This window comes from Geotrypetes seraphini, chromosome 2, assembly GCF_902459505.1.
Source record: "Geotrypetes seraphini chromosome 2, aGeoSer1.1, whole genome shotgun sequence".
NCBI lineage: Eukaryota > Metazoa > Chordata > Amphibia > Gymnophiona > Dermophiidae > Geotrypetes > Geotrypetes seraphini.
In genome coordinates, this window is record NC_047085.1 from 9,042,218 (window position 1) to 9,060,732 (window position 18,515).

The 18,515-nt window shown below is 45.0% G+C and overlaps 1 protein-coding gene across 3 annotated transcripts in view; it reads left to right on the forward strand.

The window, feature by feature from the left end:
- The window catches only part of LOC117355295 (alanine aminotransferase 2-like), an 88,866-nt gene that overhangs the window by 48,289 nt on the left and 22,062 nt on the right, over positions 1–18,515 (forward strand). For 2 of the 3 annotated variants that reach the window (XM_033933607.1, XM_033933608.1), the window contains exons 7-8: positions 7,800–7,936; positions 9,048–9,219. The exons of the other annotated variant lie outside the window; for it this stretch is intronic. In XM_033933607.1, coding sequence (XP_033789498.1) covers positions 7,800–7,936; positions 9,048–9,219 — 309 coding nt within the window. The remainder of the gene's footprint in view (positions 1–7,799; positions 7,937–9,047; positions 9,220–18,515) is intronic. 3 annotated transcript variants of the gene reach the window in all.

Sequence of the window (18,515 nt, forward strand, 5' to 3'; positions counted from 1 at the left end):
GTTGAAACATCGTCTGTTTTGTCAGATGAAATATGGGGGCTAAGAGAGAAGACGATGTAGTGTTACAACTTGAACGTATAAGTGATACAAAGGGCTCCTTTTACTAAGCTGCGAAAGCGTTTTTATCGTGCGCAGAATATTTGCCTGCACAAATCCCCACGCTACACGGAAAAACTAACGCCAGCTCAATGCTGGCGTTAGCGTCTATCGCGTGCGCTCAAACTGCTATTGCAGCTTAGTAAAAGGAGCCCAAAGAGACAGGGGTGGCTATTGGGGGGGAGGCGCGAGTATTAGATGTGAGGGTGGGGTGGATTCTTATACAGAATACAAGAATGGAATACAACAAAGAAAGTTATTAAAACAAACAATCAATTTCCATCAAGCCCACATTTCGGGAGACTAAGGCAATATATCACCTTGTGGAAAAAGAAGGAATGGACACTAGAATAATGCCAAAGGACTAAATCAGGAAAAACTTTAAAATTCTTTTACTAACGCCAATAAGCCAGCAGTTATCAGTTATGTCTTATGAGATTCATGAATCAATAAAAATGGCTCATTGTAATGGGTCCCAGGAACTTTAAAAAAAAAGATGCCAGGGCATAGGGTGTGGCCAAAGGGGCAGGCCCCTTGGGAGCCATGCGGAGTCACTGGGAAAATTTTTTACAACAATTGGTTCTCTTTTCTTTTGATATTTGGGGTAAGTTTGTTTTACTTATAATTTATAATGTGTGTTTTGTGTTTTCTGAACCCGCTTTGTATAAAGAGGGTTATAAATAAAACCCATAAACCTAGAAGATGCCATAGGCCAAATCGATACGCAAAAGAGCAGCAAATTGTCTGCTTGTTTGTGGTATCATGCCGAAGGGTGGTTTGTATTCCATGTGAGCTATTCCATGTGAGCTAGAACAAGCTGTTCCACTCCCGAGACGAAGAAACACCTGGCATCTATCTTAAAGCAAATCGAATTATGGATGGCCGAATTCAAATTGAAACTCAATTCAGAAAAAACCAAATTCTTCCTGCGAGTCTGAACGACAAAATCAAAGATTCATCAGTTTCCTTGAATGGTCAAGTCTTTCCTATTACAGATTCCATAAAAATTCTGGTAGTGACTCTGGACCACTACCTCACCCTTGAAGCTCACACCGACTCACTGGGCAGAAAAGTTTTCTCAACATTATGGAAACTAAGAACCATCAGAAAGTACTTTGATGCTATCTCATTCCGCTTAATAATAATAACTTTATTTTTGTATACCGCCATACCCCGAAGAGTTCTAGGCGGTTCACATTGGTTAGGCAGAGATTACAAGTGGTTACATATCAAATTGATCATTGAGTTGCGAATAGCAAGGAGAGAAGAAGGGGGGAGGGAGGGAGACGGGGGAGGGGAGTAGGTCAGAGGGGGGGGAGGAGGAGGATAGAAAAGGGGATTAAGGGTCTTGGTCTCGAAATAGGTGAGTTTTGAGTAGTCTTCTAAAGTTGAGGTAGTTGTAGGCCTTGAGGACCATTTGGGCTAGCCAAGGGTTTAGTTTGGCGGCTTGGAAGGCGTAGGTTTTGTCGAGGAATTTTTTTGAGTGGCATAGTTTTAGGGAGGGGAAGGAGAAGAGTTGAATTTTACGGGAGTTCCTATAGTTGTGGTTAAGGGCGAAGTGGGGGGTTATATAGTTTGGGGATAAACCAAATATTGTTTTGTAGCAAAAACAGGCGAATTTGAACATGATTCTGGATTCTATAGGGAGCCAGTGGAGTTTGTGGTAGAAAGGGGTGATATGGTCCCATTTTTTCAGGTTAAATATGAGGCGGACAGCGGTGTTCTGGATCATCCTTAGTCTTCTGATGGTTTTCTTTGAGGAGCTCAAGTAGATGATGTTGCAGTAGTCTAGTATGCTGAGGATGGAGGACTGTACTAAGAGGCGGAATGAAGTGTCGTCGAAGTATTTTTTTATGGTGCGGAGTTTCCATAGTGTCGAGATACATTTCCTAACTGTGATATCAGTGTGTTTCTCGAGGGATAGATGTATGTCCAGTGTTACACCCAGTACTTTTAAAGTTTGTTCGAGGGGGAAAGTGGATCCATTTACTTGAATTGTGGTGTCTTTGATTTTGTCTTTGGGGGTTGCTAGGAAGAATTTTGTTTTGTCTGGGTTTAGTTTTAATCTGTAGGATAGCATCCAGAGTTCTATCTGACTAAGTATGCTTGTGAGGGAGTTAAGGAGTTCTTGAGTGAAATTGGTTAGAGGGATGACTATGGAAATGTCGTCCGCATAGATAAAAAATTTTAGGTTGAGGCTTTGCAGGAGGTTTCCTAGGGAGGTGAGGTAGATATTGAACAGGGTGGGGGCAGGGGGGAACCCTGTGGCACACTGCAGGAGTTTTCCCAGGAGAAGGAGAGAGAATCATTTTTAAATACTCTGTAAGATCTGTTCCGTAGGAAACTGTTGAACCAGTTAAGGACCTGGTCGGAGATGCCAATGAGGGCAAGGCAGTCTAGGAGAATGTTGTGGTCGACTAGATCGAAAGCACTGCTCAGGTCCAGTTGTAAAATCAAAGCACTGGATCCCAGGCTGAAGAGTGTGTGTATGTGGTCTAGGAGGGAGGCTATGATGGTTTTGGTGCTGTGATTGGAGTGAAAGCCTGATTGGTAGTCATTTAGGATGTCAAATTTTTCTAGGTATGTGGTAAGTTCGGCGTTTACCACCCCTTCTGCTATTTTGGTGAATAGTGGGATGCTTGCGATAGGTCTGTAGTTGGATGGGGTGCTTGATGGTTCTTTCTTGTTTTTGATGATGGGAGTTATAGAAATGTGGCCTTGTTCTGCTGGGAAACTGCCCATGGTTAGTAGAAGGTTTACCCATGCTAACATATTGGCTTTAAACTGGATTGGAGCAGTTTTCATAATGTTAGGGGGGCAGGTATCCAGTCTGCAGAAGGAATTGGAATATTTGTTAAAATATGTGTTGAAAGTTGGCCAGTCGATAGTTGTGAATTGATTCCAGCTTAGGTCTGTTCTGGATCCTGGGTCTAGTTTGGGCCTGTCTGGGTTTAGAAGGATTGGGAAGTCCCCGTGGGGGTTGGCTGGGGCAGATAACGATGATCTTAGTTTTTGTATCTTTGTGTTAAAGAAGTCTGCGAGGGAGTTGGCGGTTAAAGTGGATTCGTTAACGCAGGTGTCGGTGAGAGTTTCAAGGTTGTAGAGGTCGTTGACCAGTTTGAAAAGGTTGCTGCTGTTGTTTGTGACATTTCCAATTTTGTGGGCATAGAAATTTTTTCGTTTGGCCTTGGTGAGGTTTTTGTAGTTTTTTAGTTTAAGTCTCCATGTAGCTTTGTGTTCTTGGGCACCAGATTTACTGGTCCAATCCTCCATTCTGAGCTTACTCGACTACTGCAACATCATTTATTTGGGGTCTTTCAAAAAAAACCATTCAAAGACTCCGAATCATCCAAAACTCGGCAATCCGACTGATTTTTGGGTTAAATAAATGGAAACACATAACTCCCTACTACCAAAAACTCCACTGGCTGCCCCTTGAAGCAAGAGTGCTGTTCAAATTTGCCTGTCTCCGTTTCAAATCCATTCTTGGTTCAGCCCCCATATACTTGGTTCCCCATTTTAACTTTGTTCATCCAGGTCCACATGCAGAGCACATCTGTTTAACCATCCAACACTAAAGGCCTGCCATTACAAAAAATATCTGAACAGAACACTCGCTTTCCAAGCAGGTCAACTGAACGATTGGCTGGGTAACATTATCACGCACTCCTCATCCTACCTAAGTTTCAGAAAATTAGTGAAAACAAACTTGTTCAATCGATTTGTAACCTAAGACCTCTTAAGCCTTATTTCTTCAACTCTAACCGAATTGTTTCCCATTTTCTCTTATGCCTTACCTGCTTCCCGTCCACCCATATGTTGATTGACTTTACCTTGTACCTATATTCGCTGATTGTCCAGCTCTTCTTTATTGTAAACCGCCTCACACTTCTACAGCTTTGGCGGTATATAAGAATAAAATTATTATTATTGTTCATGGTTTTGTTTTCCAGCTCAATACACTTCCCCCTCTGTATTCGCGATTTTAAAACAAAAAAAAAACATTTAAATTTTTCAGGCTATTTTAAACCCTGAAAGCCCCCCACCCCCACCCCCCCTTAAGCCTTATCTGGTGGTCTAACAGGTTTTAGGGCAGGAGCGATCTTTCCACGCTCCTGCCCCGTACAGATCGCTCACAGGAAATGGCTCGAGAGACTACGGGAGCTCAAGGCAGCCATTTTCTGTGAGCAATCTGCACGGGGCAGGAGCGTGGGAAGATCGCTCCTGCCCCGAAAACCCGCTAGACCACCAGGTAAGGCTTAAGGGGGGGGGGGGGGGTTTCAGGGTTTAAAATAGCCTGGGGAAGCGCAAGTTAGGGGCAGAACCGACCCAAATATTATTCGTGGTTTTTTAATATTCGTGGGCCAGCTCTACCCCTAACACCCGCGAATAAGGAGGGAAAAGTGTATAAAAGCAGTTATAACATAGTGACATAGTAGATGACAGCAGATAAAGACCCGAATGGTCCATCCAGTCTGCCCAACTTGATTATGTAGTTTGTGGCAGGAGCACTAACTACATACCCACTTTTTTTTTAAGTACATCACTCAAATGGAGAGTTTTGGTCATTTTGATCACTAAATGGCCAAAGTTATCTGTTTAAAACTGGAGTGAACAGCATAACTTGTCATGGACTAATGAATCTGCTGAAACGGACTCTCCTGATTTTCTGAAGGAAGTCACTGGGGATTATTCATTGCCCTTCTTAACCTTCTTGGTTCCTGCCCCCCTTTAACTGATCAATAACACTCTGCACCCCATTCCTAAATCTCAATATCCACTCATAGAAGCCAACTTTTCAAAATGATTGGGGGTGCTCAGGCTCTGCCCCTGACTCCCCCCATAATAATAGTACTAATTGTAATAACATTTTTTCCATTCATTTTTCATTTATACACACACGATAATCTTATTAACAATACATAATGGTTAACTACAAAATTAAACTACACAATATGCTTCTCAACTTTCATTCCTACCAGAACACCTGGCCTTGGTCACACATGCAGAACACAGATAACCCCTATGCAAATGCAGGACCACAGACTAAAAGTACTAATATATATAAACAAAATCCTAAGATGCCAGACTCTACATACAGTACAACACCGGAGAAATAGAAACAAATGCATTTCTTCCTGAACAGTCAAAATATAGACAGCAGATGTAATTTCTCAAAACCACCATATTTCAGTCACTATATTGAAAATAAAATCATTTGTTGTCTCGTGATTTTATTTTCTAATCATCTTTTCCCAGCCTCTGGTAGAACTTCCTTCAGTCTGTGCTCTTAACTGTGTTTCCTGGCCTTCTTATCCATTTGCTGTTGCTCTTTCCATTTTCTGCTCTGTTCAACTTTCTTCAATTTTTCTGCTTCCTTCTCAAATCTGCCTTCCCTTCCCATTTATCCATGTGCAGCATCTCCTCCCTCTCTCTCCCCTTCCTCTCCATCCCTGTGCAGCATCTCCTTCCTTTGTCTCCCCCTCTGGAGGTCTGACATCTTTCTCCTCTCCTTCCCACAAACTGGCATCTCTCTCCTCCCCCCCATTTGGTCTCACATCATCCTATCCTTCTCTTCCCCCTCTCACCTACCTTTCTCTCCTCCTTCCCTTCCCTGGTCTGGCATCTCTCTCTCCTTCCCTCTCTCTTCAGTAATTTGACATTTCTCTACTTCCCTTTCTCTCTTCTTGTGGTCTGGTATCACCTTTTCTCTCCTTCCCTCCTCCTCCTCCTATCTACCTACCATGGTCTGGCATCTCTGTCTTCCCCTTCCCCTTCCCTCCCTCAGAGGTCTGGCATCTCTTTCTTTTTTTTCCTCTTCAGCATTTCCTCTTCAGTATTTTTTTCAGTCCAGCATTTCTCAATCACCCCCCACTGCAATCTCCCAGTGACCCCCCCTGCATTCCTCCTCTCCATGTGGTCCGATAAGGCAGCTACTCTTGCATTCTTTGGGCTACTGGCAGCACAAGCAAAGCAAACAGACTGCCTTCGGTGGCCTGGAAGCTTTCCCTCTGCTACTGCTTTGCACCTAGGTGGAGATAGGAAGCAGTAGCAGAGGGAAAGCTTCTGGGCCGTGGAAGGCAGCATGTGTACTTCATTCATGCTGCCAGTGGCCCGAAGCATGAAAGAGCAGCTGCAGTGGTGGATCCCACCATCCCCAGATCCACCATTTCTCCTTATCTCTTCTCAACTATCCTTTCATCCAGCATCTCTCTCCCTCCTTTCCCACCACCCCAGGGTCCACAATCTCTCCCATACTCTTCCCAGTTTCCCTCCTATCCAGTATCTCTGTACCCCATCCCTCCATACCACCCCTTAGGTCCAACTTCTCTCCCTTTCTTTTCCCTTCCTCCAATCATCCACCATCTTTCTCCCTCTCCTCTGTTTCCTGGCTCATTATTTCTTCCCCTTCACCTCCCCCCACCACCTTTAGTCCGGCATATGCCCCTCTCTTTGAACCCCCTTCCCCCCATCTGTGTACTTTAAGAAGAGCTAAACCAGGGGGAACCTGTGTGCCAGCATGTTTCTTGTCTCCACCCTCATTTGGGATCCCTCTGGCCTTCCCAGTCTAACTTTAAAAAGGAATTATGGTCTGCAGAGGATCACCGGCACTGCAGCCATTCTAACAGGCTGTCCGCGACATCCACTGTGGTCCATCCCAGATCAAAACAAGACATTATGTCAGAGGAGGGGTGGGATTGCAGCAGAGGGAAAATGCAGTGGAGGCCGCGGGCAGCCTGTTAGAATTGCTGCAGCACCAGTGATCCTCTGCAGACCGTGATTATTTTTTTATAGTTAGACCGGGAAGGCCAGGGGGACACCAGCGAGGCTGAAGACAAGGGAGAAACATGATGGACTTTGGAGGGCCCCCTAAAACTGCAGGGCCAAGTGTGAATGCCTTGTTCCCCGACTCCCATAGTAGTAGTAGTAGTAGTGTGTCTGTGGTCACATGAGGTCCCCAAATATTAGGGGTGCTTGGACACCCACAGAGCTGATGCTTATGTATCCATTAATGGCTATTGACAACTGCTTAAACAGTGCTACTGTAACTGCTAAGAAGTCACTAAATCTATAGTAGTACACAGTTATACTACCAGAGGTTGTGGTAAGAGTGGATAGCGTAGCTGGTTTTAAGAAAGGTTTGGACAAGTTCCTGGAGGAAAAGTCCATATGTTATTGAGAAAGACATGGGGGAAGCCACTGCTTGCTCTGGATCAGTAGCATGTAATGTTGTTACTACTTGGGTTTTGGCCAGGTACTGGTGATCTGGATTGGCCACCATGAGAACAGGCTACTGGACTTGATGGACCTTTGGTATGACCCTGTAAGGCTATTCTTATGTTCTTAACTATCCTAATAACTGCCTTCACTCTGTCTAGAAATTTCAAGAAATTGCCTCAGATTTTAAGACCCTTCACTGCACCCTGTGACCTCTTCCCGTACCTCTTGAGGGTGAAGATACCAGTGGTTAAGAACCCCTGCATTAAGGCATGCTGGGAGATAAAGTGTTACTGTTCTGAATAGAATCCAGGCTACAAGTTCATGTCTGCAGGGTTGCCTGGGTCCATTGAGGGCATCAGAATATGCCTTTTTGGACTGTGATGCTGAAGTGTGGGCACTTGGCGCCATCTGGTGGTCTAGTCTTGAAAGGCAGGCACCACTGGCTTCTGACTGAGGCTCTTCCCATATCTTGCCCTCCTCAGGTGCTCCAGGATCTCGTATTTGGTGCAGGGTATAATTTCCACTCCTTCAAGAAGGTTTTATTTGAAATGGGTCCAAAATACTCATCCACAGTCCAGCTGATCTCATGCTTTTCCTTCTCCCAAGGATTCATTGGAGAGTAAGTAAGCATTTCATTTAACAGGGTGTTACACTGATGGATTGTTTTAGGGGAAGGGAAAAAGTCAAAGGGGATACCAACACATTCTCCTGCAAAGTACAATGACTACCAATTCCAACTGGGCAGGCTGAGCCAGGCCTAGCTTTGCCCCAAGGTTTCCAAGGACGTGCCATTTCAGTCCTTCTAGGAGAATTTAGAACTACGAATCTCTTAGTCTAGCTCATAGATGGTCCTACTGGTAACCTCAGCAATATTTAGCAACTGTACATGTGAGCCTGGGTGTCTCCTAATGTGTAAGTTGTGACTGTAAGTATTGACTTTCCAATGGTGATGTCCTAGAGCAGGGGCCTCCAAAGTACGGCCTACGGACCTCATTCAGCCCACGATATGATTTTATCTGGCCCGCAACAATTTGACTAATTTTCCAATGAGAATCTGAAAAAAAAAAAAAAAAAGGGGGTGTTGATAGATTTCAAATGCATTAATTAAAATTGTGTTCAAAATATATTGATATTCCATATTATGTTAATATTATTCACAACTTTATTTAATACTGAATCGTAATTGGATACTTTGCGGTATTTCTTCATACTTGTTCGGCCTCGATCGACAGTGTCAATTCGCGGCGTTGTAGGTAGCTCTGGCGCTGTGACTAAATCTTTAAATTGAACCTGGAAGTTCGTTACTAGTCGTTACAGTGGTGCAGTGTGAAACTCAATTTGTAATTGCCTAAATTTATATTTAATTTGATCCTCACTTTAATAAGATTTTAAAACACAAAAACAGTTCCATCGTTCACATTAATGGTTTTATTATAACCTGTGATGAAAATATGAGAATTTGCTGGCCGTGTTTGACGTCATTAATATACGATAATTTCATCTCACATACTCTGTAATTAGTTTATAAAACTTTCTGCTTTCAATAAAACTCATATATCTAGAGTTATTTCTCTTTACTGCGGCCCGCTGAAAAGTGCTGAATTACCCAATGTGGCCCTCGTGCTGAAAAGTTTGGAGACCCCTGTTCTAGAGGTTAGATCCTCACAGCCAGCTTTGTACACAATATGTAGAAGGCCTGGCCAGTGGCATCCTTCTGTTTTTCCTCACAGGAACGGACTCTCTGCAGGCTATATTGAGTATGTAAATATTGATCCGTTAGTGATGGACTGCACTGTTAACAAAGTGACCTCAGGACACCCTTCTGTTTTGGGTCAGATTGTGGTGGATATCCTAATGACCCCTCCCCTCCCCAAAGACCCATCTTATCATTCTTTTATGGAGGTTAGTATGGTTTCTGTTCATTGCTATTGGTCCCAACTCCGCCAGGCTAGAGAAAGGGAAACCAGGGCTCAGAACCTGCTGTGGCCTTTGTCATTGCCTCATCAACTGTAAACTCTCTGGGCATAGACTTAGAATTAGAGAATGGCACAGGAACTCATTTTCCCGTCCCATCCCGGTGAGTTCTTTTCCTATCTCCGTCCTCATCTGCGCAAACCTCAAACATTTTAAAGTCATAAGTGTTCAAGGCTTGTGTGGCTAGGGCAAAGCTTACAGGAATGGGGCAGGGGAGATTGAGTTCCTGCAGGGACAGGAAAAATTTGTCCCCGTGCCATTCCCTGCTTAGAATACCGGAATACATCATTTTGAAAGACTGCCTAAAAATCCAAATGCAAAATGATCGCAATTGAAGTGACTCTTGAGACCAGCCGGTGCTCTGTCGATCATGCTGGGTGGAAACCTTTGTCAGGTGTGATATTGAGGGAGGCCGCAGAAAATCCCTTCAGTTTTAAGTGGCAATCACTTCAAGAGAGCCAGGAACTGGGTGTGTGTGCGTTGGGGGGGTCAAAATGCCCACCCAGAGCTAGAAGTAGAAGATGATTCATCAAAAACCAAGACTGGGTGGTGGTGGTGGTGGTGGGGAACCAGTTCCCTTGGAAGCGTGCCAATTACACCTTAGAGCCACAGGTGCATGAAGGAGCGAACAAAAACATAAGTGGTAGATTCTGTAAATGGCACCCAGTACCGTAGTAAGGGGGGCGGACCACCATGGGCGCCATCTTTGCTGGGGGGGAGGGGCGCAGGCACCACGCCTCTTTTCCGCCCCCGCATACCTCTTTAAAATGTTCAACAGTGCAAGCAGCATCTTGCACTCACTTCTCGCGCCAGCCTCAGCTCCCTTCTGACATCATTTCCTGGTCGCGGGACCAGGAAGTGATGTCAGAAGGCAGCCGAGAACGGCACAAGCAGCAGCTGGAAGATGCTTCTCATGCTGGTGACCATTTCAAGAGGTACGCAGGGGGCGCTCAAGCTGCGGGGAAGAGTGGGGGTGCTCAAACAGAAGGGAAGAATAGGGGGTGCACAGTGCGGCGATGCTGGGCGCCAGCCTCCCTCACTACGCCACTGATGACACCCAAAGTTAGTCACGGAGATGACACACACTTAGTGTAAATTCTATAAAGCCAGTTCTGCATGGAACTATCTTTCTAGAATACTTGCTTAAGTCATTTTTGCATTTATTTTATGCCTGCCAAAGCCTGGTCTAAATGCTCGTACCTAACTTTTATTTATTTATTTATTCACTTTTTTTTAGCCCGTCTTCCCAAAGGAGCCCAGATCGGGTTACAAAGTCCATCCATAATAATCAGATGACATAATTTACATAAATTACAATATAGACATGACAATAAAACATATGCACTAAGTAGCATCTGGTGAGATTAGGTGGCGTAGGTGCGTTGACTGAGTGGCATTTCTGGGTGAATGACTTTAAGGCGCTGGGTTTGTAAAGAGGAAGGATTTCATGGCTATCACAATGTAACTGTGTCTATAATTGCTCAGAACCAATAAGATAGAGAATTCCCAACCGGGGAGTGGCCCCTAAATGTTCCTCTCTTGGTTAATCACAGCATTTCAAAGTTACGGTTTCTTTCGTGCTACCGATGTGCTCGACTCGGTGCAATGCTACTCATAACTAACCTTGTCATCATTTATTTACTTAACTGGATGAATCTTGAAGACTTGCCGAGTCCTGACGTGTTTCGCCAGACCTGCTTCCTCAGAGAACTCACTTCTGCGTGACTGGAATGACCACAACGATCCACTGGTTTATCTGCAAATAAAACATGCAATGACTCTTCTTAAATATTACTTTTCACCGACTATATCGCTCACGAATCACAGCCCACTTGGAGAGCACCTTACATTCTTCATATTACTTCCTGTTTCCTATTTCCCGCTAATCCCACCCCCTTACTCTTATTCACCCCACGGGACAAGATGTCACAAAACTCAATGAAGAAACGCCCACCACTCCACCTTCCGATTGAGGCTATGTCAATACGGCATCTGCCAATGCTAAATCTAGGATTGTTTCCTCTTCCACAGATGCGACTGCAAGTTGCCTCTTCCCCCCTAAAAAAAAAAAAAGAAAACACCAAGGACTCCAATACTAGAAACCGTCATGCTGTTTTTCTTGCCAGTGCTCTGTTAGGGGTGCCAAACTTTTCCCTCGTTGGATCTTGCTTAAATGTTCTAGATCTTTACCCGAACACTTGTGTTGCGTCCAGTGTAAAATAATTGGCACGGACAAGTAATTAGGTACACTACCCCCGCTGTTTCACAACTGGTCTCTCTGCTTAACTTATACATCTGTCCTAAACGTGGATGTGTGACCTCATCTGTAGTGATTGCATGCATGCATATACTATTCAAAAAATTTGGGAACATTTATTTATAAATGAGCACCTCTTATACTGGAATAAAACTCAATACTGGTGTATGACTCTACCGATTAACTAAATAGAAACCTAACGGGGGTCACGTGATGACGCTGAGCTGAGCGGCGGCTCCTGGCTCGAGCTCCGACCCTCTCGCGCCCTAATCTCCGCTATTTAAAGGCTTTTCGCCCTGCTCTTCTGAGTTTTGCCGGCGCACATAGAGCGGACAGCAGAGGGGAGCTAACGGCTGCTTCGGCGGCTTTCTGCACCGGTTGCCAGGCGAGTTATGCCTGTGAAGACCCCGCGGCCGACTCGAGCCCACCGCGTGCACGGAGCACCTAAGATGGCGGCCGGAACTGTGACCCCGCCGAGAGTGCTACTTCAAGAAGACGCGGTCCAGGAGCTGACCCGCACCATATCGGCAGCGATTGATGAGCGGCTTACTAAGCTCCAGGCAACTGTGGAGGATGTGCGAGATTGCCTGGAGCGACATGGGCAGCGCCTCCAGAACGCGGAGTCTCGCATCGCCACCCAAGAGGACCGCTCTGGAGTGCTGGAAACGCAGGTCCGGGACCTGCAGGCTCAATGTGTGACTCTCCATGAGCGTCTGGAGGACCAAGAGAACCGCGGCCGCCGCAATAATATTCGCCTGGTGGGCCTGGCAGAAAATATACGCGACGCTGAACTGCGCGAGCTTGTGGAGAGGTGGCTGCCTGGCGCTGTGGGTTTTACCCCGGAAGGATCCCGCACCTTGGTGGAGAGGGTGCATCGCCTGGGTCAGCGCCGCGAGGGCGAAGGCAGACCTCGACCTGTCATTGCCAGGTATTTGAACTTTGCTGACAAGGCCCAGGTCATGGCGCTGTATAGGAAAAAGGGCACGTTGGAACGGGAGGGTGCTAAGATCCTACTCTTCAATGATTATTCTGCCGAGGTGGCTGCTCGTCGGCGCGCCCTGGCACCTCACTGCACCGAGCTTCGCAACAGGGGCCTCCGCTTTGTGGTGCAATACCCTGCGCGGGTCCGGGTCTTTGAGGCCGGGGGACCAAAGATCTACGAAGATGCGGAGGCGCTGCAGGCTTTCATCAGATCTCTGGCACCCATACCTCCGGGCCCTTAATCAGTCCATCAGCTACTCAGCTTGGTTTTGTTTCCCTTTGACGTTCTTCTGACTCTGTGTTTACGGATGTTGATGACTGCACCAGGGGTCGGTTGGTACTGAGCTCTAGCCATGTGCCTCCCTTTCGGGGGGGCACTGCAGCCTCCCATGGCATCCTCCTCTGTCCAGTTCTGAGCAGCCCTGCTGGATGCTGTTGGAGGATACTGCCGACATGATGCACTGGCTGCTACCTCAGTTTGGCATTTGCCCTGGCTGTGCATAGCTAGATCCTTGGACTGGTCTGCTATATCTCTATTTTGCCTGCAGAGATTCCGGATACTGGACCTTGGGTATTTGAGATATCAATCTATGCCCCTTGTTTCCTGTTGTGTTTTGGTCTCTTTTGTTGCCCTTGGAATTGATCCCGGGGGAGGTTTGCTACTGTGGGTGGGGTGTTTTTCTGAGGCTGTATGGGTCTCTTTGCGCGAGGGGGTTGGGGGGGGGCTTTTTGATACATGTTTTTAGAATGGGGATGGGGCTGGTCTGGGCGTTGGGTGGGTAAGAGGGGGGGTAGCGAGAGGGAGAGCGGGAGGGGTAGTGACTGTCTAGTATGGTGGGTTCTGATTGTGTGGGGTATGCTTGGGTGTGTTTGTTGGTGTGATCGGCATAGAGGGTGGGGAGGCGGGGTTGGGTGGGGGGGCAGGGTTCCTCCAGTTCAGTGGGGTGTGTGGGGTTACATTGCCGGTGCTTGGGGGTTTAGCTGGGAGACCCTCGGGGACCTTGGGAGGAAAAGTTGGGACGCTGCGTTAGTGCTCAGTTCTTCCCATGGCTATGGCTGACTTGATGTGTCTTACACTGAACGTGGCGGGCATCAACTCGCCAGTAAAGCGTACGAAGGTTCTGTCGTTCTTGAAGAAGGAAAAGGTCTCTGTGGCTTTCCTACAGGAGACTCATCTCACGGCATGCGAACATCAGAAACTGCAGCGTGACTGGGTGGGAGAAGTAGCAGTGTCCTCTTATTCATCTCGACAACGGGGGGTGGCTATACTCATACATAAAGCGGTGATGTCGATCACACAGAGAGTTATCAGGGACCCTCAGGGCCGCTTCGTCATCTGGGTGGGGACTTTGAATGATAGACCTGTAGTGCTCTGTAATGTTTATGCTCCTAATGTCTACACTCCCTCCTTCTTCTCTACTTTAGGGGCCCAATTACTAGCATTGCCAAATTATGAACTTCTGGTGGGCGGGGATTTCAACATTACTAGCGACCCTTCCATTGACTGTAAGCCCCCGAGACCAGTGGCGGCGGACAATGAGCGTCGGGGGGTGAACCTCCTGATGGGAGAGCTGGACCTACAGGATGTGTGGAGGGTGTATCATCCTGGGGAGGTGGATTTTACCTTTTTCTCGGGGGTCCACCACTGTCATTCTCGACTGGACTATTTCTTAATCCCCTCTCGTTCTATCGGGCGGGTAGTGCGCACCCACATACTGGACGTCCCTTTTAGCGATCACGATGCTGTGACTGTGACTCTCAAGTGGGGAGGTGGATCTCTGAATGACCGTATTTGGCGTCTCAATCCATCCCTGTATCTTGACGAGGAATTTCACACCTACCTAATCGAGGAGTGGTCTAAGTACAAGCTAACGAATGAAGGGTCCGAGGTCTCGGATACCATATTCTGGGAAGTGGCAAAGGCTTATCTCCGCGGCTGCATAATAGCCTATTCTATTCGCAAGCGTAGGCTTAGGGATGCGGAACTCACGTCATTGGCAAAACAGATGAGGGAATGCCGATTGTATCTTCTGAGGCATAGCTCCGAGGAAGCTCGACAGTCATATCTCCGGCTGCGCAAACAAATTGATGCTCTCCTTTCTGAGCGGGCTTTAACTCATATTGATGTGTACAAGTTTCAACTTTATAGGTGGGGTAATCGAGCGGGGAAGCTCTTGGCCAATCTGGTTCGCCCGCACCGGCGCGCTGCATGCATCTCCCATATTCGGGACTCCTCGAATGTGTCGCACCGGACGGAGGCGGCTATTCAGACCCAATTCGTACGCTTTTATAGTGATCTCTATAGCGCGGGCGCTTACGATATAGAGCAACGTGATAATTTCTTTCGCGACCTGAAACTCCCTACCGCATCTGAGGTACACCGAAACTTACTCAATGCTCCTATTACTTGCCAAGAGATTTCCGCGGCCATTGGTCGTCTGAAGCTTGCTAAGGCTGCAGGACCGGATGGTATGGGACCCGAGTTCTATAAGATCTTACAACATCATGTGGGCCCTGCTCTCTGCGCTATGTTTGGGGATATGCAGGCCTCGGATAGACTTCTCCCGGAGCAGAACCACGCCCATGTTGTGGTGCTTCCTGTAATGAAAGGATAGATTTTCTGTCTCTGTCTATGAAAGGACACATTTGAAAAGGACACACATATTTTATGTCTTTTGTTCCTGCCTGTGCTGGAAGTAATCAAATGTAGAATGTTGGGTGTTTACTTTCTTAATGGTTTGGGAAGAGGTCATTTAATTTATGTTAACTAGGTTAGTTGTCTGAGACAGGAAGGCTCAACCCCCCACAGCTCTTAACACCTTTAAGATTTAAACAATGAAGTACATATCCTGCTCACGCACCCCTTCCCCTCTCTTGTCCATCCCCCTTTTCTTGTGATGGTTACCACTGACCCATGTAACAGATATATAAATGTTTTGCAGACTCATAATAAATCAGGCAAAAATCTCTTCAGAATACTGGCTATCTATCTTTCTTTCTGGGGGGAATTGCCTCCAGATGACAGAATGTTATTTCGGGACCTAGAAACGAATCTTGTCCGTTTCAATTTGGGGGCTACGTCCGTGATGGACTTGACATTACCAATATTTTGTGAGTATTTCTGAATTTTGAATTCTGTTCTTTAATACTCACAGGTATTGGCATCATGTTCCAACCCTTTATTTAAATTGTAGGGTTTTTGGTAAACCCGCCGCGGTTACTGTCCTTTTGGCAAGGACACTGTCCTTTTGGTAAGGACAAATATTAATGTGGAGTTTTCGGTAAATTCCTGCCGCGAAAATAAGCAGCTGCCATTCTTTCGGGAAGAATGAAATTAAGTGAAGACTTTTGGAAAGTCTCTATTGTGGATTTATAGAAACGTCTGCGCATTCTGTCATCTGTGCTATTCTTTGCATGCGCTTTCTCGTCTATTGCTTAGATAAGATTTTATAGAGTATAAGATTATATTGTATATTATTAATGTACCTCGCTTATAAGGTAAGGTAAGCGAAAATTTCTGCATTGTTATATTGTTTTTGTTATTGAAAAAATTCCTGCATTGTGATATTGTTTTTCTAATGGGTCATAAAGACACTTAGGATTTTCCACCTCCTAGACAGATGAGACTTTGTTCGCTTCAGTAATAATAATAATAATGGTAATGGCTTTGTTCTTCTATACCGCCACAATCTTGCGACTCTGGGCGGTTTGCATTTAAGAGAGCTGAACATTCAGCGATTTACAATATGTAGAGGGAGTACAGAGTACACAGACTATTGGGAATCAAAATTACAAAATATAATGTTTGCTAAGAATTTCGGAGCTGACCTGTAAAGAAAAATCACAGCTTTCCTGAAAAAAAAAAAAAAAAAAAAAAAAAGGGAAAAAATTACAATGTACAGTTTGTTTAGAGATTCAAGCGGACAGCTGAGTTCTGAATGATACCCAAATAAACGATATTACAATAGTCCAGGGTAGAAAGCACTAGTGATTGCACTAGTAATCTAAACGAAGGTCTTTTATATGTAGCGTTGAATTGGTAATTTTATCCGTTGGGCTTGCAAGGAAGATTTTTGTTTTTTCTGTGTTAAGTTTCAGTTTGAAGTTGCTTGTCCAATGTTCTATTTCAGTCATTATATGAGTAATGTATTTTGAGATTTCATTTGTTATGCTGTTAGGATGGAGATGTCGTCTGCATATATTGTGGCGGGGCCGGGGTTAAGCCTAGCGCTGGCAACCCAGCTCCCGCCCCAGGTGTGGGGACCAGGCGCTCCCAGGAGAATTCCCACTGGGAAACAGTGAAATAATTAGTGGAGGCTGCGTTAGTGGTAAAGTTCAGCTTTTCTTTATTTCCCTCAGTTTGCAGCACTGGGGTTCCAGCAGTCCCTCTGTGTTGAGGAGACTTGGACAAAAGCATACTTTCATACAGTCCAGCCTGCTGTCCAGGCAGAAAAGCCAAAAAAAAAAAATAAAACCAAAAACGTTTTCTCCTGATTTTGCTTTTTCTGTTTGAGAAATCTTTAGGAAGCTTTAGCACTGTCCCACCTGAAGCCCAATGCCCCCACTACCCCAAACTCCCAGGGTAGGGTTAGGGAACTTTATTACCCAACCATTTCAGACTGCTCTTAAGGGTTAAGAATTCTCGGGACTCTGGGTTCCGTGCGGGCTTTCGGGAGAGGTTAATTACAGGTTCTCACCTCCTTCTTCCTCTCAGGCTCTAAGTAATTTATTCATACTAGTTCACAGTTAGACTAAGGGAGAAAGAACGCTATGGTTTCTGTCCTTGCCTCTCTGCCTTGCCCTGCCTGTTGGCTCTTAGTGATAGGCACAGGGTTACTAGGCAGTTTCCTGGGCTTAGGAATAGGGACAGCCCTTTGCAAGGCAGGGTTTAAAACCGGGTTTAAACTGCTGACAGGCACTTCCCTGTCACAATATGTATTGGATCAGGTTTGGTTTTTGCAGTGGGTGTCCTAGAGCTGATTCTGTGGCAGTCCTTGTCCTTTGTTGTAGTGACAAGCAGGCTGACTAGTTTTCAGCACTGTCTGTAGGCCAGTAGGTTTCAGGTTTGTTTGGGGAACTTACAGAAACAAAATGAAAAAGGGTAGAAATACATTTGTGTAATTATTAAAACAGACAGTCAGAAAGGCATATATTTAAAAACAAAGCAAAACAAATTATAATGAAAAAGAAAGAGAAGGATGAAAACAAAAGGGAGGAAACAAAAAATAAATAATCTAGCACTTTGTAGAAAAGATTAAAATGAATAAGAAAAGCAAGGAGCAAAGTCCCATTACAGTCCTTAAAAGGACTATTATACTCCAAATGCGTCTTTAAAAAGAAAGGCCTTCAAGCTAGTTTTAAATTTATCAAGTGATGAACTTTATTAGTATGCACGGTGCCAAGGTGTTTTAAAGAGGGAATGGATAACAGGTTTTGATAAGAAGAATGTAATGTGTGATGCAGGTTGTGGGAGATTAATAACCTGTTGATGAAATCAGGTAGACCGGAAGCTATGGTTTTATGTATCAGTAACATTATTTTATAAGTAAATCAATGATCTTTGGGAAGCCAATGGGAGTTAATCAAAAGTAGTGTGACATGATCAAATTTTTGAGCTTTTAAGGTGAAATGATTTTAATGGCAGTATTTTGAATAATTTGGAGGCAATTGTCTTAAAGAGGGTCAGGATAAATTGACTTTAATTAATACAGGGGCCAGAATTAGTTTTACAGATAGAGCAAGAAAAATATGGAAATTTGTGAGATTCAGGTTTCAAGTTTATTTTTAACTTATTGAATAGCTTAATTTAATTTGCTAAGCGATTTACAAATCAAGTTTCAAGTTTCAGGTTTATTATTTTTCTTGATTAATCGCTTAATCAAATTCTATAGTCAAATAAGGACAATACAATACAAAACAAACTTTAAATAATAACATTGGGTAAAAAAACTAATACATAATATTTTATACTCATGACATAGGGTAA